Source organism: Anomalospiza imberbis, chromosome 1 (assembly GCF_031753505.1).
Source record: "Anomalospiza imberbis isolate Cuckoo-Finch-1a 21T00152 chromosome 1, ASM3175350v1, whole genome shotgun sequence".
Lineage (NCBI taxonomy): Eukaryota > Metazoa > Chordata > Aves > Passeriformes > Viduidae > Anomalospiza > Anomalospiza imberbis.
In genome coordinates this window covers 15,314,882-15,340,050 of record NC_089681.1, presented here as the reverse complement: position 1 = coordinate 15,340,050, position 25,169 = coordinate 15,314,882, and the positions used below count along the sequence as shown (strand labels likewise).

The 25,169-nt window shown below is 37.9% G+C and overlaps 1 protein-coding gene across 8 annotated transcripts in view; it reads right to left on the bottom strand.

Moving 5' to 3' along the window:
- The window catches only part of TRPS1 (transcriptional repressor GATA binding 1), a 214,593-nt gene that overhangs the window by 167,918 nt on the left and 21,506 nt on the right, over nt 1-25,169 (bottom strand). For 4 of the 8 annotated variants that reach the window (XM_068182644.1, XM_068182685.1, XM_068182701.1 and 1 more), the window contains exons 2-3: nt 6,315-6,473; nt 2,372-3,300 (exon numbers count right to left, since the gene is read on the bottom strand). In XM_068182644.1, the coding sequence (XP_068038745.1) occupies nt 2,372-3,300; nt 6,315-6,351 (966 nt within the window). In that variant the 5' untranslated portion in view covers nt 6,352-6,473. The remainder of the gene's footprint in view (nt 1-2,371; nt 3,301-6,314; nt 6,474-25,169) is intronic. The other 4 variants (XM_068182660.1, XM_068182693.1, XM_068182677.1 and 1 more) reach the window with 2 other exon arrangements.

The following is a 25,169-nucleotide window of genomic DNA, read 5'->3' as shown; positions in this document are numbered from 1 at the left end:
CTATTTCAAGTTAATTACAAAGGGATTATTTTCATTTAGCCCAATAACTATACAAAATAATAGTGTTAACATGAACCAATTATTCTTATACAGGTTCAGTTCCCTCTCATGTAATACAGGAGTTTGACTGAACTGATTTTAACTGGAGCACCCATCAATACGATCCCTTGTTGTGGTGGGAGATGCCAGCCATTCAGATGCATGAGAAAAAACCCTTCAAAATGGATATAGCAGCAATATAAACATGTGTGGATGCAAAGGGGATTTTCAAATGTTCTTTTACTTTGTTCATGAATCTCACAAAGCTGCTATGAATCAGGAGTGGGGGGAGGAGAAAGCATAAAAATATTAATCAGTTACTTATCTTCTGACATGTTCTGGATCAATGCCTGGCACATGTGCAATTAATGCAGCATGGTATTTGCCATAAAAGCTTATTTAATCTTCTATTCCCAAACTGACCAGGGAAAATTAGCACCCTTAAAAATTAAGTTTCGAGGTGCAGGGTTTTTTTCTTTCAAATAAACAGCCAACATTGTATAGGCTGTCTGTTCTATTTTGGAAAATGTTTTTTGTCTGAGAAAAAAAACTGATCTTAAGTAGATTATCTATGGACTGTTTCCTACCACTTTTTGTCTCCCCTGCAGTATCTTACTGCCAGAGTTTAGTAGACAAGTATAGTCTAGGTTCAGCTGTTTTATTTCTCATTCTATCAGTTCAAACTGAGATAGCTGACACATCTGTTTTATTTCTGAGAGCACTGCAAAGGAAAAGCATCCAGCTCATTCTAATCAAGCATAAACTTTCCTATAAATAACTAAGGACCTAATGAAACAATTGTTTGGAGGAAATGAAAGTGTGTTTAGAAACTCGAATTCCTCTATACTGTATGTCTGAGCTGTTCCAGTTTGAATGTCTTCCTGACAGCATGGATCAATTGCTCTAAGATGCTGTCCCTGGAGTCAGCAAACTGAAACTATAGCAGGAAATCCAGGTATTAACATCATACTATGTGCTAATTATAAATCATCATTTCACAATCTGACATTATTCACTTCTAACCTCTTTTAACTACATCACATATTTGCTTTCTAATCAGAGTTTGACAGGACAGAGTGTCTGACATGAGACAGTGATCTTTTAGTAAGACAGCAGTTCAAAGATTGCAGCTTTTATGCATAGTAACGACCTTAGTTTGATTTGCTGTTCCACGAAGAAACTGTAGAGTTTCTTTAAAAAGAGGAAAAGTTTAAATAATTTGAAAAGTTTCAAGCTCGTGACTTGTTTTCTGGTTTTGGTTTCTTCCTTGATGTTACATGTTAGCCATCTTAACCTGTCTTGCAAAATTTCTTTCCTATAGCTATGGCTTCTGCAAGCATAATTTCCACTTTTCTACCTTTTTATTTTAACATACCCTGGGAGTTTTATCTGTTGATTACTACAATGTTTCCATGTATGCAGTCACTTGAAAATGGATGGACATTTGAGCATGTATTGTATGCAAACTTAATTACTTTGGTTTGATTTTTATTAAAATCTGAATTTTTGTATCATATAGAATACTGAAATATCCTACTGTACCTCTCAGTTCAATCCAAAGATTTTTTTTAAAGCACCATCAATTTTTTTAAATTAATTAAATACTAGCTGATGAGAAACTAACCAAGAGTCCATGAAAGACTTTTGAGTTCACTCTTTCATGGTAAAAATAAGATTTTTTTTCCCAGCAGTATCTGTAGTTTTTTTTTTCCTACTTCAACTAGATGAGAATGACTGAGGCAATAATCCTTTTCTTACAGGCTTACTAACATGAAGGACAGCATGGATTACTGTTACTTTTTGAAATGTTTTATCCATTGTGTATCCTGTTTTTCTGGCACTAGACAACTTCAGAGCTGCCAAGACTTGCCATTTATTTTATCTTAATAAAGAATCAATAAGCCAAATCTTGACTCCCAGCAGCTGATAATTTAGGATTACATTTTTAATTTCCAGCTGCTGTCTTTTGTCTATCTTGTTGTTATTTTTCATTATTATTTGCTCTTTTCTTTCCATGACAGTAAATCCTTCACATATGATAAACAATTCAGCTGTTTGCCTGTTTGCTGAATAAGATCTCTTGCTATTGATTACCATAATGACTAAATCCTACACAGAAATGTCACTGGTCAAAAAGCCAAATACTCCTCTATTGTACAAGACAATCGGCAGACCTGCAGAAAGCCTGGCTAAAATAGACCAAAACGGTTCTAGAGGCTTAAGCAGGTTATATGAGATACAGTAATCACATAGGTAGGACAGGCTTTGCAAGATCTGGCTTTGCAGTCGAGAAGGCAGCGAGCAGAAGTGGGGAGGCTGGGAGCATACAAACCTGCACATCATAAGTCCCATTTAATAGGACAGGCCTCTGGGAATTGATGTCCTGCAGTACCCCTGAAAGCACAGTGCGGTTGACTTTCTGGAAGTCTTTGGAGTGGCTGAATTGCACCATGTTGTGGAGAGCCAAAATTTTAGTGTCGAGCTCAGCATCCTGCCTGGTGCGGTTGTGCAGTCCTAGGTGGTACTTGCGGAAGTGTTTGATGAGATCTGTGGGGTCGTTCCCGTAGTAACCATACCCACAGATGTTGCATTTGAAGTCCTGAAGCTCTGGAGACAGAGGCGCTGTATCTGGGTTATCGTTTACCAACAAATCTGCTTTTGATTTGTTCAGCCTTAAACCCCCATCTGAAGGCACTTGTGGGTTTTTTGAGGCCATGGGGATCGGGCTTGAGCCTTGGCCATCAGTTTGACCACTTTGCACTTGCACTGTTTCATCTGAAGCTTTTGGCGACATCTGATGCTCCTCATTTGTCTCCGCTGCATCTCCTGACGGGGTACAGACCACATCTTGGGTGTCATCTGCATCTGATTTTTGAGGAGACTTCAAGGGATCGCAGATTCCCCCAACAGCTGGAGATGAGAAAGCCAGCATATTTCTGTCTGTCACCTCATCATGAGGGAAGGATGGAACATTTCCTCCCTTATTGTGGCTTTCATAATTGAAGCCAGCCTTTTCACTCAGCACTGAGCTTTTCAAGTCCTTTTTAACACTGGAAGATGGCTCTTGGACATGCATGCAAAGTTCCTCTTTGTTACTTAACTCTGCTGCATCACCCTGGTCAGTGTTTTCTTGCATCTGCTCTGAAGAAAATTCTTTTTTCCTTCCAGACTCTTCACTTTCAGTACCTGTAGACTCAAGGGTCTGTACCTCACCTTCACTAGCAACGTTTCTTAGAGGGGGATTCTTTTTCCGGACCATATCTACCACAGAAAAAGAAATAAGGAAAAAAAAAAGAGAGAAAAAAGAAAGAAAGAAAAAAAAAAGGAAAAAAAAAACCTATAGAATTATTCAAGATATACAAGATATGTAACAGATTATAAACCTGACACTTTTAAAAGCATTCTGAACTATATGAATACATTGAGTACATCAACTTTTCAGAAAATTTTTGTTGAACAGGTTTTTAAGCTATGCAGAAAAATTTTTAAAAATTAGCATACTGAGATTAAGCTTAACTAAAAAGATAACTCTAAAAAACCTAAAAAGACACTTCCATGAGAATCAGTGAATTGCAGGTTTCATTATCTTTTGGGATGATAATGGTCCGGCAGGAAGAATTTTAAATTAATGCTTCTTTTAAAATAATTTTAGAAAAATAAGAGGAAAAATAAACTTTTGAAGTCTAATGTTCAAACACAGTACACCCACATATAACATAGGTTTGCAAAAATAGACCTAAAAGACATAATCATAAGAACTTAAACAAATTATTAGGAAGAAAACAGATTTAGAAGAGCAAGTACTTGAGGTTTCAGAGAAAGTATTTTCCTAAGAAGGTATCAGTTTCCCTATAGCAAAAGTTCTCCCTCCTACTGCCCATAAACTTTAAACAGGATTATACAGATATTCTACAGTCTGGCCCCACAGTCCATTATTCATGTAATTAGTTCTATTTGCCAAACAAAGAAAAACTAAATTTATTAGGAAACCCGTTGTCAATAAAACTTTACAGGCCTGGATCCAGACGTTTGACATCACTGTGTGGCTGAGCCAGGATCTGCCCTGAAAACACCTGGAATCCACATGGATCTCATCATCCAAACCTTTCAGTCCTCCATGCAGACATAGCCACTACTGCTAAATCTGCAAGTACACTTCCAGGATCCATTTAAGAAAGCTGAGACAGGACAGCAATAAGGATCAGAGAGAAAGGGGGAGTCTGCCACTGATGAGTTAGCTGCTTTCTGAATGGGGGAGATTATGGAAGGACAAGCAAACACACTATGCAGGTACTAAGTCAAATTCCTCATCCACTTCACCTTCCCCACTCTATTTAAGAGAAAATATATATATTAAACTCCACTGCTTTCTCAAGTGCGTGGTTCTGGATTTGATATTCATCACCAGCTGATTTGATCCATTTGTGTTCACATGCTAACTATGGGCAGAAGACAGATGTGCCCCAACTTTTCTATGGTCTTAATCTTTGCCAATGCTGTATACAAGGATAGATGTTTCTCTTTGCCAAATTGTGTGTGGTCTGGTGGCAGCAGCCTGCAGTACCACACATGAGATGTGAGCTATAGACTCAAGTCTGAGCCCCCACTCCCAGGCCAGCCCTGGCCCGGCCCTACAGAGGTACTAGAGATATACATTGCTCTGCCAAGAGAGGACCACCTGGCAACTCTGGGAGCAGCACTGATGTGCTCCAAATGGTGCTGTATCCAGACCTTTGAAAGTCGTGGATGACCTTCTCAAAACAGTACTTTGAGAAGCAAGGCTGGGGACAGAGGTTAAAAATAAAAGAACAGGCATCTGTACATCCTCTTACTTACATCTGCTCCACATGAAAGGGCACTATATGCTCTCTTGATAAAAACAGACAACTTCTTAGGGGAAATGTTCAACTTGTGTCTTGGGCTGGCTCTGTTGTCTTTGTGGTTGAGCTGATCCACAGGCAGCATGGGCTACAGCAAGGCAGCTTTCACACAGAATGCCAGCTCACGTTACAGAAATTTTGACACTCCGTGTGGTCCTAATAGGTTTCTTAAATGCCTACTGTGATTCCTTACTGTAGAAGACACGTATGCTTGGGAACCAAATGTCTTCTCTTTAATATCAACTACATCTACCAGGGGATGTATGAAGTAAATTGGACTTTTTTTTTCCCCAATAACTTCTGAACCATGAAGTCACTCAGAACACAGAGAAAATAAATATTTTCTTCTGTGGCAAGAGAACTATTACAATATAGACTCAGCCTACTAAAACAACATGCACTCATATATAATTCAAGGTATAAAGATAGTCGTCAGCCTTTCAGCAGTGCTACTTCTCTGTGAGACTCCATGAATGCTCTTGGTTAACACACACTAAAAATATCTATGAGTATGTCTGGTAGGTGTTCAGCTAAGTATGTACTTTTCTCCTGGTTACACGTCCCAAAGCATTTTTAAAATAACTTCCGTTTAAATGCAATTCGTGGCAGACAACAGAGAAAGAAGTCCTGACTGTGCAGTGAAGAAAAATCAGAAATTGAGCAAGTAAACATCATGACTGTTACCTCAGTCAAAATTAAACAAGACTAAATGCAATGTTCTAAAATGTTTTTGTTAGTGATATTTTTGACAGATAAGGAAAGTTTAGAGATTTGCTATCTTCATGACAACTGACAGAAGAGAGTCAGAGAAAAGGACAGAAAAAAAGTCCCTTTAAAGAAAAGAAAAATCTAGACTCTATGCAAGCTAACTGGACAGTAGATCTAGCTACTTTAGTTCTAATTTTCCCAATACATTTGTGAGTCTGGGTTGTTAATGGAGGGGGGGAAAATAAAACCGTATCTGCCTAATGGAGCTTCTTCATGCAATATTCTACATTTGGAGAAAGAAAGGAAAGAAGAAAGAAGATAACATTGATTTCCTTAAGCTGAATTTAAAAGTATTTTCCCTTCTTTTTTCTTTTCATTTTTGAAAAATCATCTGTCATTTATTTGATATCCACATAAGGGGATGGTAAGAAAAAACACAGGGATTTTTTTTGTTGTTGAAATTCCACCACTATCATTTTTCAGAGATTTATTATGTAAATAAAACTACATTTGCAATACTCCTAAATTGAAGAAACCATCCCCTAGCAAGTCATAAGTTAGATACAGAAAGAATATAGCCACTCTGAAATTATTATCTCTAAGACAAATAACAGATTGCACAATGTTTTATTGTGTGCCAAGAACGTTTTTGGTTAACAATTTCACTTGAAAAAATAGATCACATACTTGTAAAATCATACCCAGCATTGACTTCATAAGGCATGTGGCTTTAGAGTGCTTTTTACAATTATTAATTCTATTAGTCAACTAGCAGGCGGGCTAATGCAATTGTCTTAGAAGCTGCACGGAAGACACAGAAGACATTTTGAGAGCTGATCTGTATATCTGCAAAACAAAACAAAAAAAAAGGTTTTCCTTCCTAAATTATGCATTCAAAATATGGTGTTCACTTAAAAACATTATTATACCTATTGTACATTTCCATGCATCTATTACTGGACACTATACAAATAGAGTCTGCTGTTCTCTAGTTCCCTCAAACATGAGAAATCCCATAGCTCTCTTCTCCTCAGACACACGTGCTCTTCCACACACATGCACTCATACAAAAAGGCAAAAAAAATCTCCCAGCTAATGTTTACCAAACACTAAGTCTAAAACAACTTTAAAGTAACTGTTGAAAATGAGATGTAGAAAGAAAGTGTCTTAAAAATTCACATGCATCATCACGGGACTGGCCTAATGGGATAGTTAATGGCATCTAAATAACTCCATCAGCAGTTGTAAGTTAACCTCTGCTGGCTGCCTTGTGTTCCACTTCAAACAAAATTAGTGGTGTTACTTTCCTTGTTAGCAGGCAACTTCCCACATCTCTATGGTGCCATCGCAATAGTAAGCACATTTGTTGGGTGCTAGTAAAGAAGCCAAGTGAACAACAGGCTTTAGGGACCTTTTCAGCACTGAAAATAGTGATCTGCCCAAAATAAAAGAATTACTAAGCCTGATGTGAATGAAATGACTTCTTCAGCTGAGGGAATTTTGGGTAAGGCCCAGGTAGCAGCTCTATGTACTTTCCCTCAAAAACAGCTAAGGCTACTCTATGTGGTTCATATATCTTCAAGATACAGACTTTTCTGTTCAACAGTCACTCATATCCTCACATCAGTTTATCCCTAGAAAAAAAAACTTCTGCTAAAATCAGCTTGTAATTCAGGATAATGAATTACCATAGTGATTACTGTACTTCTTAAAAAAAAAGAAAAAAAAAAAAACAAATTCTGGTAATCAATAGTTTCATAAGAGTGGTGAAGATAATGGCTAATTACCTGCTCATCTCCAGCTCCCCAGCGGGTCACTGTTGTTGCTCATTACTTTTACTGAATGTGATGGCTTGTCAACAAAGCTATTGCCTATTGCAACAGAATGGTGGTTGCCTGGTGCTTGTGCTGCAGGTTTAGGTTAGATCTTAGTCAGATCTTAGTCATATGCTCTTTTTAACAGAATAATCCATCTAGAAATATGTTTGAATTTTATGAGATGCCACTGACTAGTCTTTGTATACGTAGATGCACAAGCAGACGAAGAGCAAACTGAGTCAAGGGTATATGAAGACTATGATATTATCAGTCAATATGCTGCAGCAACAAAAAGTTAAACGAAAATACATATTTATATTCAACAGGCTCAAGTAGGACATCTTTGTTAAGGGATAGTAAAATTAATACTTTGACACTCATGTATATTACACACCCACACAAAGACATATAATGCACATACAGTGCTTGAACATCAGTCATTTTCCCAGAATAATGCAGCAAAAAATCATTAACTCTCAGTGTCTCAGCTTAATATATGGGTAATACTTACCTATCTCACAGGAGTGTTGTGAGGCTTAATTAATTAGTGACTGTAAAGCACTTTGTGATCCTCTAATGAAAGGTGCTACACAGCACAAAGTATTATTAAAATCATTAGGACCACAAAAAAGCCCTGTGGAATTCCAGCCTACACTGTCTGTTGGGGTTGGGAGTGATCTTATTATTAAAAGGAGACCATCAGACTAATTTTCATAATTTTTTCAAGATTTTTTCCCCCTTTGCTGTTGTGATAGCATGTTAGTAACTAGAAATTTAATCTTTATCATCTTAATAACATACACTCATGTAGTTTGTTACTGCAGGGCTAGAGAAGGGAGCAGTGCTTTTGGCATTCGTCTGGCTTTCCCTTTTAAGAAAAAAAAATTTTTGAGAGATTGAGAGTCATATTTTGACACCTTCCCACACTCCACTCCAGCAGGACAGCTGATCATGTGAGATCGCAGGATACTTGCTATAGCTGCATGGGAAAATGATGCTGTGGTTTTAATTTCTCTCCTTTTTAGACTTCCTTTTTCTTTCACAAAAGAAAAAAAAAAGAAAAAAAAATAAAAACAGAAAAACAGAAAAAAAAAAACACCGACAAGACGCAAAACAAAACCCAGTTTACTACACATAAATAGACTACAAAGACTGTCTGCTGTTCTTCATATAAAATAAAAACCCCTAAGTGTTCAAAGTGCCGGCTTCTATCAAGTACATGAAGTCCTAATCAATCCGGAGCCTCCTCCCTACTCTCCGTACAGCAGCGGAGCAGCTGTAAGGCACACGAGCTCCGAGGCCAGCAAGCTCCTGTTTCGAGAGGGAATTTCTGGGAAAGCTCTCGGCGGCGGCCCCGTCCCTGGGGAGCCACCCGGCACCCAGCCCTCCTCGGCAGCCTGTCCCGCCGGGCTGGCCCAGACCTGCGCCCAGCACAACCAGAAAGTTAACAAGCTCATTACTACAGCCCACAATTCAAAGACATGCCATGTTTTCTAATGTAAGTGTTAAAAAAAAAAAAAAAAAAAAAAAACTGTAAACACTGGAAACTCCAGGTGAAATTGCTGAAATTACCGAAAATTAGACTACCTTAGATGCAAACTACCCCAGACTCAGACACAGACACAGTGGTAGAGGACTGGCCAAAGCTGCTGCCCTTCTACCTTCCCTTGTGGACACTTGCAAAATGAAATGACAGAAAAGAGATGTACAGCTTCACATCCCCACCATCTCTTGCTGGGACACAGAGCAGGAGGCAGTCACACACAATGCTTCTCTCCCACTTTTGCTCATGGCCCTCAGAGCAAGCCGGCCAGCAAACAACCAACACACTGCCCTCCCTAACTTGTCTCTGCTGAGAAGGGAAAGAAAGAACAACCCCTTTTACGTAAGGAACCCAAGAGTCAGGCCCTAAACCATGGGAGGGCAGAATAAGCTTCATGACAAGCAACTGCAAAGATAGAACATGATTCCTCATATCAGTAAAATAAGGCAGGATCAGACATTGTAATTGGACAAAATGCATCTGTTTGATATTTTGTACTCCACATGCTCCACTGAAATGATGATAGCTTCATCAATCTAAAAAGTGCAAGAAGAAAACCATGTATTAGTAGAAGAAGAAAACATCATATTAGTAGAACAGCATTATAGCAAAACACTTGTTTTTTCTCCTCCTCTCCTACTCGTTTGCATTTTCAGGCTTTTCAGTTTAGCTCCTGATCACCAATTTGCCAAGGGCTGTTTGCAGTTTTTTTTCCCTACAAAGTCTACAACAAAAAGACAAGTGAAAAGAGCTGTGGTCTGTTCAAGCTTGCTCCTTCCCATTTACATTCACTTTCCCAACATCGATCGTTCTCAAATCTCTAAAGGTGCACTTTTGGACATCTTAAATCCTGTTCAGCTACAAAGTGCCATCACCTTCAAACAACTCTCATCAGGTAAATCTCTTATTAATTTACATTGAATTAATTCACAATGATCTTTTCTATTACCTTATGCTTCAGAGCACAGCACACATCAGTAATCATCTAGCCACTGGAATAAATCTAACCTTTTCTATGGGTATAAAGCAGACATTTGGTCATTTCGAGAGTTTAGGAGTGGCGTTTCAAAATAGATTGTTTAAGCCTACTTCCAGGCACTTATTTCATTTTAAGCTCATTCCTGGGATAATCAGACAGACACTTTCAGGAGAAACTGAAGTCAAAAGGTGATGTGTCTAAAGAGGTGACATGAAGAAGAATTGTATCCTAATTTGCAACCAAAATGAAGAATTCTAAAACTGTATTTACAAGTCCCTGAGCACAGCAGGTTGCTGCTCTGCATTTCTTACTAGCCTGCTGCAGAGAGCTTGTTCCTACCTGCCCTCCACTGCCATCCATCTAGCATAGGAGAGCCCAACAAGGCAAAATTCACTTTGCCCTCACTTCCAATCAAGCACCTAAAAGCACTCTGTACAAATGACAACTAATTAAAACTCAACAATGCTTGTGAAATAGGAAAACTAACATCACTGCCATTTTATGGAGAAATAAAATTATCTACAGAGAAATTAAAAATTCAAAGTGTTCAAGTTGATGTACAGGCAGAGCTCTTGGCTAGTGACTGAACCTGGGTTCTCTAGATGTCCAGGTCCCTATTCCTCTCCTGTATGTATTTCAGTAAAGAAAGCATCACCCTAGCACTTGGCAAAAGGCCAAGATCCCGTAATTTAATAAGGTACAGAAGGAGCATCTCATGCAAAAATCTAAGTGCTCCAATTTATCAAGACAGTTATGGGATAAGCTGACATTTTATTTGTATGTAAATTAGTCTCCAAAACAGCATTAAAAGGCCGCACTTTCACGGAATATTATGCCTTTGCTTCTCTGTTCTGCATTTATCTAAACTCAGCTTTGTATATTAAAAGTAGTTTAATTTTTATGTATTGATGCTACTTTGCATGCTCCCCAATCTACTGTTACTGCACCACGGAGAGAATCCAGCCTGATTTGCTTACTACAATAAAGTAACTGACTTCTGCCACGACTGACACCTCCTATGAGAGCTCTGCCTGCCATCCTATCCAAATCATCTGATTATTCTATTAATTATCTGTCATTACACTTTATAGGATGCAGAACATTCCCTATTAGATGAAACCAGAGGTCCATTTAGTCTTGTGTTGTCTTTGGAGATACCAGATCCTTCAAAGAAAGTTCAACTGCCTTTGGATAGAATCACCTACTTCTGCGAAAAATAAATTGCTCCTAATCCTCATTGCTTAAGACAGCGGCTTACTTTCTGAAGAGTAAGAGGGTTTGTAGGCCTTAATTATCTCTCAAAAGTTTACAATTTGTTTTTAAAGAAGTCTTATATATCCCCATGTCCAATAAAAGTGACCAGTAACCAGTATCTATGTCAACACTGTAATGATCCTGGTATCAGTGACATCTTATAGCTCTCACTCTACAATCTAAATCTGAAAAAAAAAAAAAAAAAAGGAAATATTTTAAGTGTTTAGTATTTTAAGTGTTTAGAGTTTTCTTGTTGCCAGTGGAGTACAGTTTTCCCTCAATCTTGTACTAGCAAGAATCAAAGACCCCCTGGGCTGTGGGCACATTTATCACATCTCCACTGTTCATCTTGTCTTTAGGGCAAAAAAACACTGTCTTGCCAAACTCCTCTAGTAGGTGTGGCAATCTCATATGTTTCAATTTCTTTTCAGCCTGAGTAAACTCAGTGTTCCCTGTAATCCAAATGTCCTTTGAAGACAATGGGAGTTTAGGGTTTGCAAATGACTCAGAACTGAATCTGAGTTGAGTGTACTGGCAGAGGCAAGCACAGTGCTACCTTCAGTGAGGAAAGAGTGAGGAAAGAAGGTGACCTCCTGGCTCCTAGGCAAGAGCAATCAGGTATGGGTACAAGAAATGACTCATTTGTTCTTTTGCATTAAGAATACAATGGACTGAACCTATTTCCCTTGAAGGTAATGGCAAAAGCCCCATTGACTGAGAAGCAAATCTGAGATGTGCTGTCCCTTTCTGCCAGGTGAGGTCTGTGATATGAAAGAAAGACATCAGAGTTCCCTTGCCCAAAACCTCAGTCAAATGGAAACATAAATTACTTGGGAGAAGAGGAAAAGATGCAAGGGAGATAGAGGATGGTTTTGGCTAGCATTCCAAAAAAGTTCAAATAATTTTGTTTCCAACTAGAGGCAAAAATCCTCCCATTTGAAACAGGATTGAAATTTCAGAAACTGGGAAGGCGGCAGAAGTCTACAGGCTAGACCTAAAACAGTAATATTAAATCATCACCGGTGAGGGCATTATTGTAGTACTTTTCCAGCCAGACCAGAATCGGGATGAACATGAGTTTGCAAAAATGTCCTTAATATTTTTTTCTTAAAAAAAAAAAAAAAAAAAAAAAAAAAAAAAAAAAAAAAAAAAAAAAATTGGCAAGAGTTTCCAGACACAAGTTACATAGGTAAGAGAGGGCAACCAAGGGCAACCGGAGTTGAGCCCACATACATCAAAGCAGACTCAGGCTTTGGGTACCTATCCAAACTGAGCCTTCAAAGGTTCTGATGTTGCCCTATTGTTTAGCTTGAATCTTGTCTAAGCTTGTTGAGGAGAACCCACATTCAGAAGTATGGAAGAAGGGAAAAAGAATACACATTTTCCAAACTGTGATTGCAAAACAAAATAAAAAAATGTAAATCTACCTGCTGCAGGGTAATACTGGTAAGCGTGGCTAGCTATTGTTGCTCCATGCTTTTCAATTTCCATATATTAGCATTCATTGCTGACATTATTAAATCTAAAGTTATTTGGATGCTTTGATCAGCAAATTGAACCTTGAGTCTATATATGATGTACCTATATTCACATAAAGTTTACAAAACTATTATATTTCCCTATTTTAACTTTTTCCCCCCCACATGCTGTGAGTTTCCATATATCCCACAGCCATACATTCCAAACACAGACTATTTTATTTAGTAATTTATTCAAGAATCTAGATAAAAAGAAAGCAATGGAAATTGTTTGGCAATCTCTATATAAACAGTTCTTATACATTTGGGTTGAATCAGCCAGCAATGGCTCATCTTGACATGCCTGTGACAGATAAAACTTCATCACCAATATGCCTTCTTGACTTAGAGATCAGGATACAGGGGATCCATATTACAAAATCTCTTTTATTGTTTATGGCTATCACAAAAATTAAAATCACATTAAACATAAGCAAGTCAAAATTTTGGCACTGTTTTTCCACTCAGCACAAATAACCCCACTCTCCATTGTGAATGGGGGAGAAACAACAGCAGTGGCAACCACAACAAAAGACTGGATTGTGTGTTCCCTGCACAAAACAGAAAGCTGTGCCTATTCAAGAAACCCTGGCCATTTGTCAGAAATTACAGAACTGATGTTGGAGCCCAATATTAGCTCCAGCCAAAGCAGTGGTGAATTACCTTGCCTTTCAAATCATCCCTATTAACAAGGAAAGACTCTCTTGCAGCACATATCATATGGTCCTCATGCAGACTGAGAAACAGACCCACTTTCTTAAAAAAATCCAAAGTAAAATAGATTTTAAAAAAAGACCAAAGTGAATGCAAATGGATCCACTCTGAGTGGTTTGTCTATTATTTGTCCTTTTTATCTCTTATTTTTCTTTTGAAGCGGAGAAATGAAGTGAAATGCTGATGAGAAAGCTAGTCTTACAGCACTGCCACCTCAATAATTTGTTATGAAACGGCTTTAAAACAGTGGCATTTTTTGGAAAGCCTTAAGAATTGAGTACACGCATTCACTGAGGAGTATGATTTCTGTTTTACCCATTTCAATTCTGAAAAGGGGGAAGGAGGGCGCAGAATAAGATGACTCCTTGATACTCTGCTGATGTGGCTTTGCAGCAGCTTCATGAGTGCTGGCAGCCCTTTAAAACTGGCAAGGGATGCCAGCGCCAGCCTGCTGACTGCTGGATGAATATATATAGTGCAAATAATGCTGTTCTTGAATCAGTTTTTCCCAAACTCCCACATAAACTTTCCATGGGAAAATCTCATAATGCCTGCATAAGTGATTTTATGAATCTAGCTTTCAGCTTTTGATAGAAGATTTCTTACGCTACTGGCTTTGATTCTTTATTGCACTAAGGGGTGGTGCCAAAAGCCCTCACATTAGCCTGGACCATGCAGACACCAGAAATTTAATTTAAACATCAGTAATCTGCCAGGATCATAAAACACATACAAAAAAAATATTTAATTTTTTTCCCTGGTAGGTAAATATGTAATTTCAGAAACACCAGTACAGCATAGGTGGCAGAATCTGCAGGCAACAACATATAGACATAAACTGAAACTACCAATGAGAGTAGAAATCTTCAGCCTGCAGAGACGAAATTAATGAACAGGTTTTTTATTCTTATTGAAGATGTACTTTGAAGTAAGTTGGGCACTATATTTCTTTTCCAGAAATAATGCACCTGAATGTTCCTTAAAAAAATATATATATATATCACTACCTCTCTAAAAGTTACAGAGAGGTACAACCATAGATTATACTAATATTTCCATTCTCAAAAATCCCATGTACTCAAGCAAGTCTTACCACATTGCTCCTGTCTTCCTCCTCAGAGCTGCCTTCATGCCACCTCACTTTCCAATTCAGTACCTCACTAGTTTTAAGAAATATCCAGCAATGATGTTGAGCTGATTTGTTGCACTGGGATGTGTCCCTCAAAAAGTGAAAGCTTTTGCCGTGTTTTCACTTATAAAGAAAGCAAATATTTAAGCAACTTCTGGGTTCACTGGCATTTTGGAGTCTAAAAAAAGTCCCAAAACTACTTGCAGAGGCTACAACAGTACCTTCTTTGAAGTAATGTTCCAACTTGTGCAAAGGAATTTGGGATGTACCTGAGATCTGAAGGTGTGGGCTACAAATTAACACAGCCAATTAGGTGGAGAAGCTGAGAGTCCAACACGGATGGGGTGAGATAACCACAACTCATAAATAAAAGGACTGCCAAATGTGAGCCAGTTGGCTGAGTATAGATCATGTCGTTCTGCTCATCTAGCTGCTGCCCATCAATAATCTGTTGCTGTTTGCTCTCCCCATGACAATCAATCCAAGTTAGGGCTGCTTCTAATTTTCAAGTCTACAAATAGCTGCAGAACATCCACAAGTGCTATTTCAAACAACTCAAGAGATAAATGTTTCATCCAGATATCCGCATGCAAATTCTTCCCAAAATGGGACTAGTTGAGAGTAAATAATTACTCCTGTAACAGTTTCATCTGATAAACAACAAAGGCTGCAAAAGTGATCTTTGTACCATTAACAGTCAAGAAAGAATCCAACTTCTAAAATTACTTGATTAACTAATACAGGATACAGGACCCCAAAACTGTGACAATTCTGTAGAGAATGTTTCACAATGGATGTAGTAATTTTTTAGGGATTAGTATTAACTATAAATTTCTTACCCCCTGAAATCTGGTACAACCGGATTTATACAGTAAAGATGCCTTCCTTTGAAGAAGACAGAGATGAAATCACAGCCAATTAAATTTAAGCATCTCTTAAACAATTCTTTTGTTAAGCAGTATGTATTGAAAGAATAAGAATACATGAGAGAAATTAGAAATTATCTTCATAATTTGGCCGTGGCTTCTCTTTTTGTGAGTAATGAGAACAGCCCAAGATCACAGATAAAAACCTTAATGTCAGAAGACATTTGTACAACCACTGTATGTAGATAACAAGATGAGCATATATATGCATATATGACCTAAAGAACAGAGACTGCAGTAAACCAGTGTTATTTGTCAAGTACGTGAAGTACTTGGGTCTTCTCCAGCATCAAAACTGACTGATTAAACCAAACATAGACTCGAGTCTCTCTTTAAAAAAAAAAAAAAACTCGTTGTCATTGAATCCCATATAATTTTGATAGGCCTTGGCCTATTAATAGGAAAATAATTCTCTTTATGACTCCCAGATCTAAAGAATCAATTTGATTTCCTATCCTATTACACCCTGAGTTGTTGAAGCTCTGGATCTCCTTTGAGTATGAAACAAAAATACCCAACAGCTCCGCTCATAACCCTCACGCTTCATGCGCCCACAGCGGAATCCACAGTAGTTCCCATTTTGCCTGCTCACAAGATGGCACGCTTGTCTCAGGCCAGCTGCACAAATAAGTCTGTATTACACTCACAGCATCAAGGATAATTAAAGGTTAGGCACGGAGGTGGCAGCAACACGCTCCCACAGCACCAATGGCACCGGCGGGGCTGCAGGTCTGTCTGCCTGTGCTGGGGTGCCTGAAACACCATGTGGGCACTGACCTGCTGCTTCTCGCTTCCAAACTCTGATGTGGGAAACAGTGGGGGCTTGGAAGCTGCAAACCCCACAGGAAAAAAACGTGGCTCCTTAAGCTCAAACTGAACTTTATCTATGTAGAACTCTACTGGCCTCTGAGCTAAAGGGAACTCAAGCAATTCACGAGTACATTGTAATCTGGGCAACAAACACACACTTGATTAGACTCTAAAATTACTGAAAATTACCATCTCCCTTGCGTCTTTCTAACAGCTTGACATATCAATGCCTAATGTCTCATTATGTTTCAATTTGAATCATGACTGTAAATCACTGGAAATACACAAAAAGAATGAGACATAAGATTTGGGTGAAAGAAATGAGGATGCATGAGGGACTGGACATCAGAAACTTTATGAAAATATTAAAATCAGCAACGGAAACATCCTATAAACTGAGAAATGGCAAGTCCACTGGAGGTAGTGGAATAAAGACCCCATGCTACACTCATCACAGGTAGAGTTAAAATTTGTTCAGATTTTTAAAATATCCTTTTCTTCTTTTTTTCCTTTCTTTAAAGACCTATGTGGGTAATAGGAACAATAGGAACATAGGAATATCATTGTAACTGTTCATTTCATCCACATTCACTATAAAAGATCTATCAAAACAGAAAAGATACCACCTTTTATTTCAACTGCAGAAAGAGTGCGTAAAGTCAGGGAAGTACAGGTAAGTACATATATTTAATTGTACACACAGGCCCTTCAAGTTAACCTGCGTCCTTTATACAGGTAACCAGCTGCTAATAATTTTCTGCAGATCCCTGCATTTTGCTCTGAATTCACAACATCACAAGAAAATTTGATCTTTGAACTCAGCAAAAATGAAATACATCTTAGGCTGTACTGGAACTGGCATGTGACCACTGTAACTGGGGTTCAAGAAGTGAGGAAGTGTCAATGGTTTAGACATCAAGATGAGCAAAAGGAAGACCATGTGCAAGCTCACACTGCCATAGCAATACTGTGCAAGCTGGAAACAGTGAAGCCACATGAAAGCATCAGGCACTTCTCACTGCCAGTTAAACTGCTTCCTGTAATTATAAATATACAAAGGTTAAAGTAAGAAAATTATTGCAATACACACATAGAAAATGAATTCTCAAATACTCAAAAGATTAATCAACAGCAGTCTATCAGCATAAGATACTGTGGCAACAGTCAGCATTTCTGAAGCAGACAGCCTGGCACTTTATTTGCTTTGCTACATGAGAAAAATCCAACATCGGATCGTGGGTGCATCCCAACTGTGGGATACTCTTCTGCAGCTCCCAGCTCCAAATGCTCACCCTGGCAACATCCCGACTGCACGTCAGAAAATCTGGTTTGGCATCGTTCTCCGAAGTATTTTGGACTCCATCAGTAGAAACTCAAGCGAACAGGCAAAACGCAACATGTGCCATCCAGCAGATTAGAATTGCAGAGTCTGGTCTGCAGGAGAGAATCAGCAACTGCTTAGCACTGACTTATGCTTCCTACAAGCACTCCACCTTTCAGCAATATTGAAGGGACACTTTCTGTTCTAGTTTATAATGCTATTTTTTCATTATTATTTCTTTTTTTTTTCTCCTTAAATAGAATAGTAGATGATTAAAATAAGAGTGGCAGACCTATGGTTAGGCAAGAAAACATGGTCTCATAATTTCCTTTGTGTCCAGTGAAAATCAACATTATACACTAAACACTCCCACTCCTAAACAGCCATATCATAGCTATGTTTACACTGGTTTTGTAACACTCATCAAGAAGTGAGCCTGGCCTTGAGGCCAAATGACAAAGCAGAGACTGAAATGCTTCTACACTATTCTCAAATCACTTCTTTCCATTTGAAGTAGTCCATCAGGGTCTAAAAGTCTTATTTCAAACAGCTGCATCACAGATGAGCTAACAAGACAAATACTCAAGTGTTTATACAGAAAATACTAAGGAAACTGAATGACAACCAAAGTTTTATGATATCTTCAATCTAGAGAAGTACAGAGATATACAGAAAACTACTGAAAATTGTATTGAAAGTGGAAATGAAAACTAGTTGGGAACAGTGCAAGCTCTGTGAAATAACAATTCCTCACACTTTATTAACAGTGATTGAAGGAGGAAAAAAATAAAGAATACAATACAGCAGTAGACAACAAATATAAACCAGCCCAAATCACACTTTAGAAGGCCTTAAATCACAGACAAAAAATTTGAGCATAAACAGGTAAGTAATGATGGCACAGATGATACTGCATTAAGAAAACAATTTTAAAATGTTCAAGAAAAATTAATTTTAATGAAAATTAATGAAGATATGGAAGATGTGGCTCTTCTCTTTATGAAAATGTGAAGTGCACTCATTTAGACTAGAAACACAATTGCTAGCAGCAGGTAAACATTAGGGAAGGAAAAGCTTAGGATCCAGTTGGCATAAGAACAAATAGACTAGCCATGATTAACTTTGGGCTGAAAATGGGAAGGGTTTTAACTGACAAAGCAGTGAGGCTATGAAACATCCTTTCAGCAGACGCTGTCAAGGCAAAAAAACTCTACCTAATTTTAGGATAAAGGTGGGTCACTTCATAAAAAGGATTACATACTGTGGTTGATGTTCAAAGAGCTACCCATTGCTCACAATTCCCACAGAACTTCAGGACAACATACACAAATCCATTTTTCAGGGTATGCACCGCCTTACCACTATTCCTTGAGAATGTATATGCCAAGGGCACTGTTTCCTCAAAAGCAGTTGGGGCGAAAGTTACTCTTTCTCTCTATCACTTTTGTTTATATATTTTTATTTTCATAGTGACCTTCTGCATTCCCTTTAAGGCCAATAGCTTTAAAAACACACTTCTGTATTCAACCTAAATACAAGATAGGTGTTACTTACTTGGGCAGCAGGAATTAACTGTAACATTATAAATCTTTTGTGAAAAAAGCCATCCTTTCTATCTACTGTCTTACCAGTCACTAGTATATCTGACTGTGCCATACTTCAAGCAGGCACTATACATTATTTTTGTATTTTGAAGGCAGTTTAGTAATTAAAAATGCAATGAGAAGGCAATTCTCAGGCCCTGTGCATAGGTTTCACAAACGACACACCCAGAGTTGCCAACACTGCTTTGCCATAAGAATCTAACAGAGCTACATTTAAAAGTGGGGAAAAAATATGGGTAAAATTATTTTCAGTAAATTAGGCACGAAGTCTGAGTAGGACAGCAGTGTACAGATACAATCTGTAGAGATCTGATAGAGACTGATAGATCAAGTTCAGGCATTTTGAGACTACACCTTGTTAGCCATCAAAAAAAACCTTTTTTTTTTTTTTTCATAACACAAAATATTAAAAGTCTGCATGTTACAGTTCTCAACTGAACTTAATCTCTTTGGATGAAACTAAACAGGTAATGGGTGATACCTGCTGCTCTCTCTACTGAAGAAAATAAACCTTTTGCTCAAATTCAGTGAGGAAAGAATACTACCTGTCTCCCTGCTCCTTCTTGAAACTACCACATCTCTCTAGATTGTTGCAACACCCCTGTTCTCACATAATCCACAATGCCAAAACCGAGATGGCTACACAGAGAAGTGTGATGTGGTCAAACTGACCAACGCAACTCTTAGAATTCCTAAAAAGCTTTTTATGGGGTTCATTTGGGCCTGACCAACCTTCACATATTATTTTGCTTCAGCTGTGTAAATACTAGGCCATTTGTTCCAAGTTTCTTCTTCTTCCACACTAGCACAATATATTACTGTTGCTTTTTTTTTCTTTCTGCTGCACTGAAATGCATTTGAACACGTACTTATTTATTTATTTACTTATTTATTTATTTACAGTACATACTGTCTGCTAGAACAGGGCACTTGGATAATCATTGATTTGGCAGTCCCTTCCAGCATTTTGTTTCTGCCTGACATAATACATGAAGGTCTTTTTGCCCTTTAAATATAGTGACGTTTTTGCTTCTGCTTGTGACAAAACGTAAAGACTTAAGATTTCCACCACTAAGCACACAGAGGAGAGGGTAACCCTGACAAAGTTCAAAGGAAAACTTGGTTATATTTCTCATCAGGAGCAGAGCTGGCACCGAGTCAAGGGCAGGGTGCCATGGGCAGATCCAGGATCCAGGATCCAGAATCCAAATGTGCAGTTTTATGATGGGCTCAAGCCCTACTGGACCTGAAGGGATGCTGCCCATCCCTTCACCACTGCCTGCGGGCCCAGGCCTCTGTGTGCCCTCTCCCTACACCCAAACTGGCCAAAAATGCCCTGCTCACACCCCAGGGCTGGCAGGGTGCCAGTCAGATTGTGCCTTTCAGAGGCAGCTCAGGCTTGGATTAAAGGAGCTCACTTCTACTCTGGACAGCCCAGCTCCCATCTCCTTCTCTGCCTTTGCAAACTCAACCAGTACTGGAACCAGCACTAGGAACAAGCCAGGAAAGGGTCACATACTCCTGAAAAACCTCCAAACCAAAGCAGTATCTACTCATCACCCAGAAGGACAACAGGGCAGGTGACTATACTGAAGGTCTTGTGGGGCAGGTGCCACACTCCTGGCCTGGCTGATGGCTTCTGCACACTTGCAGCCCACCTTGCCAGCACATAGGGAACATAAAGCCATCCCTGACAGAACAGAGTAACAAAAATAAGCCAGGCCTTGAAGAAAGTATTAAAATTTCCTTTTTAAAGAAGAAAGGGGGAAAGGAAGATTTCAGGAGAAAATAATCTTTATGTGGCAGGAAATATAAGTGCTGTCTTCAGAAAAGTAAAATCATTATTGCAAGCAAACTGATTCATTAAGATACATGCAGAGGAGGATTATAATGCCCTCCTTGTCATTAAAATGCTTTGAAACTATAGTTCTGTCAGCTATGCTAATGATACTCAGATTTTCTATTACACAGCAGAAGCTATGCTCTAGCTAGAATTTGGTGCACTGTGTTACACAGGAGTTCACATTAGGAAAGCAGTTGTTAGTTCACATTGACTATAAACATGTTTAAAATGCACAATAAACCAACCATACCATACAGAAATCACATGGAAGGGTGATGAAATGGTCCAGACAAAGAGGTAAATTCCCCTTCTACCCAGGAACCTCCTTTGCTAAGTGAGAAACCTATCTTTGGCATATTTTTCTACCAAATAAAAAGACTGCTTGAATGCTGGAGGTCTAATCAATTTTTTGTTTCCTTACGTCCACATATGAATGCTGAATAAGAACACTATTAGAAATTATCCATTTATATTTACCTTTTTACATGGTAGAAAGGATGTTTATTTCAGTGAAATTAAGGTCTGGCATATTTTGATGACTTTATATAAATCCTTATTAGATACAGCAAAATTCAGGCTCCAAACCCCAAAACCCAGTGGAATTGGCACAATCAAATTTCTATGTGATTTATCAGCTTCACTGTCACAGCAACTAACTGGGTGCATTTCTCTGCTTGGTTCTCTCTGTAAGCTGTCAGGAGAAGTCACTCCATCAAACAGAAATGTAACACTATTTTTATTGCTTATCTCTTTTGCCTTGGGTTACATCAGTAAGTCATCTCCCTCTGTCAACTTGACAAGAGTCTTTTTGGTGTTGACCTTAAAAGGACACAGCTGTGACAACTTTGGTTTGGGTTGGTTTTTTTGTTGGGTTGTTTTTTTTTTCTGATAATAGTTCTCAGCTAAATACTTGTTATTGATAGTCCAGGATCTTCATCTGGCACTGTTTTATACCCCATGAGCAGACTGAGCACAAAGCATTGTACACTCAGCCCCACAGTATCGTCCACCCTTCATTGCAAGAGGCACTGGAGAAGTCAGAGGTAGATACTATTCCAGCAAAGCCATGATTAATTACAAGAGGTCTTCCAGATTTGATCTTATTTTCTTAATGCTCTGTAATTAATTAATATAAACATACATCCTTATTTCCACAGCCTTTGCTCAAGATATTAAGAACTCCAATCCCTGGACTCAATCCCCCCTGGCATTTTCTCTTGTGTTACATAAGTAACTGTGTTTGACTCTCTCCAAGTCCCGGCATTTGAAGAACAGGATGAAAAATCTGCTCAGGATTTTAGACTAAGGTAGGAAGAATATACTGTGAACTACTGTGAACTTCTCTTAACACAATACCCCGGAGCTAGGGGATATTTGGAAAATACAAAAATATTCAGGTAATCTGAAAACAGCACTTCTGTTTCTGCCATGCATCCAATAAATGCAACACATTACTGATTTAAAGAAATAATATTATTTTGTGCCAAATACCTCAGAAAGTAAAGAGAAACAAGTACACGACATATTTCAAATTCATTGCACTATTTGCACTGATGGTTACTTACATTAATATCTATATTAATGTATTTTAATCACAGCAATTTACACATCGATAGTTTTAATTGTGATTTAAACTGGCAGGCCAAAAACATCAACATACACATACAATGAGGTTAAAAGAAATTACATATGATTTCACAATATTTCTGATAGGTGAGAACTCAGGAAATAATTATTAAAAAGTAGTAGTTTTATCAAAAGGAGTCTTTCCCTGGATAGTGATTTGTGTACGTTGTAGCTATATGCTCTTAATTAGTTACACATCTTTTGTGTTTACATATGGTTTTATGTTGATACATAGTACAGATTTCATTCCATGTTTCCTATTTACTAGGTAAGAAAGTTTCTTTATGGTTTATGAAAGCTGGAATTATATTAGGAATCATTAAAAATCTCTTTAAAGTATTGCTCATCAATTCAATGATGCCCGAGGTCTGCATGAAGGGGGAAAAAAAAGACATTTACAAAACCTGTTTTGCATTAAAAACTAATTTAAATGAAGAATTACACGTGAGTTGATCACTGTGCATTGTTTATCTGATTGTTTTGGTTTATCACCTCTACAGGTAACAAAGCTCATTATCACACACTTTTTTTTCATCCATACAATGGAAAAGGAAAATAAGTTTTCTGTTGCCTTTCTTTTTATTGTTTCTGATAATCTTAGTTTTTAAAGTGAGAGTCACTGAGCAGAATGTAAAATGGAGAAAATAATGTCACTGCACCAGCACAGGAAGCCTCTGGCAGAAGCCAATTCCATCACTTCCACAAACTAGTCCCAGGTGTTTAGATAGCCATTTCCACCAGGACTGTGGTGTGACATTACTTAAACCTTTGGCAGCAAATAGGTAAATAAACACAATCAAACAGTACATAAAGCTGTGTAGACTTATACCTTAACACTGATCCAAATCCAGAAGTCCTACTTTAAAAGGAATATATTTAAATCTATTTTTTTTAATATGTGTTTCTCCATTTTAAAGAAAACCCTTTTTTGTCTTTAAGCATTAATTATTGCATACCTTGGTTATTCATATTAGATTAGTTAGGAGTCCAGTGACTGTTTTAATATATACTGCAGTAGTTTCATATAACATCTTTCAGGATAGAAATATGCTTTAATACACTATAAATTAAAAATCAAACCACATACATGATGCTACCAGTTTTGCTATGCTCCTGCAAGTATCTGCAACATCAGACTATTATGCACAAGATGATCACAGAAGAGAAAAACCTAACTGGCAGAATTCTCAATGGGCTTAAACCAGAACAAAAAAAGTGTATTTAATTTAGGAGCTGAAAGTCTGTCTGTAGTTTGGCACATACAGCACATCGCACCATTTAATTTTATAAAAATCAAATAACTTTGCAAATCACTTCAAATATTTCCTTTCTCATTGGTTTTAATCATATTTGAATGTAGAGAAAAAAATTACAGGATGAAATGAAAGCAAAATGTAATGATCTAGGACTCTTAATTCTCCTGAATGAACATACCTAAATTTTTGGATCGTGGACCACTATCTTCAAACATAATAGGGGACCACTATGCAGCCTTCACACCAAACTTTTAATTAAAACCCCTAAACGGATGATATGATACTGCAGATCAGTATCATACCGTGATTATATGTGTCTGCAGACCACAATCTGGAAACAAATATATTCAAGGATTAATTTTCCAAAAGGGAATGCTAGTCCCTGGGCTTCTTGGCATACTCATGTTATAAAACTGAGATATTAAACAGTATTTGAGCATGCAAAGTTCTTAAGACATCCATTCTATAGGTTTTTAATAGTACAAGTGTGATATATCAGTTTAAGACAGGATTTTTAAATGAAATATCACAAGTCAATTCCAAGATTATTAAATGAAAAAAAATATTTCTCCTGGTATCTCCCTTTTAATCTGGACTGTTGGGTTGCAAGGTTTTTTCCATGCAAAATGTCTGGACTTACATCCTCTTTACAATAAAGTACCCATAAAATGTGGACAACGAAGTGATTTCCAAAGATGTCCCTGAAAAAGACAGCCTATGAACAGCAAAAGTTGTACTTGCTTCAGTGTTATCACTATAGAATGTGGAATAGAATACTGGAGTTTAAGTGTGTGTATGTATATATATATATATATATATATATATATATATACACATATGTTACTTTTAACATATGTATATATATATATATATATATATATATATATATATATATATAGTATAAAAATGTTTTGTGTATATATGCGTATATAAATGCGTTAAGAAGGAAGGAGAAAACCAGAAAGAGACTTTATCCATTCTAATGGGTTTATCTGAGTTTATTGGGGAAGGGGCATGGGGAAGAGAGGGGGGAAGAGAGAGAGAGGAAGGAAGAGAGGATTGTCCTGAAGCTGGAGCGTGACAACCGTGACTGCTGTTTTCTGCCCAGCACTCAGTGACAGCGCGGGGAGAAGAGCGGTTAATCACCGCATTCTGGGAACCGGGCAGAGAGAGAGGGAGCAACTGCTTTCCGCAACACTTCCT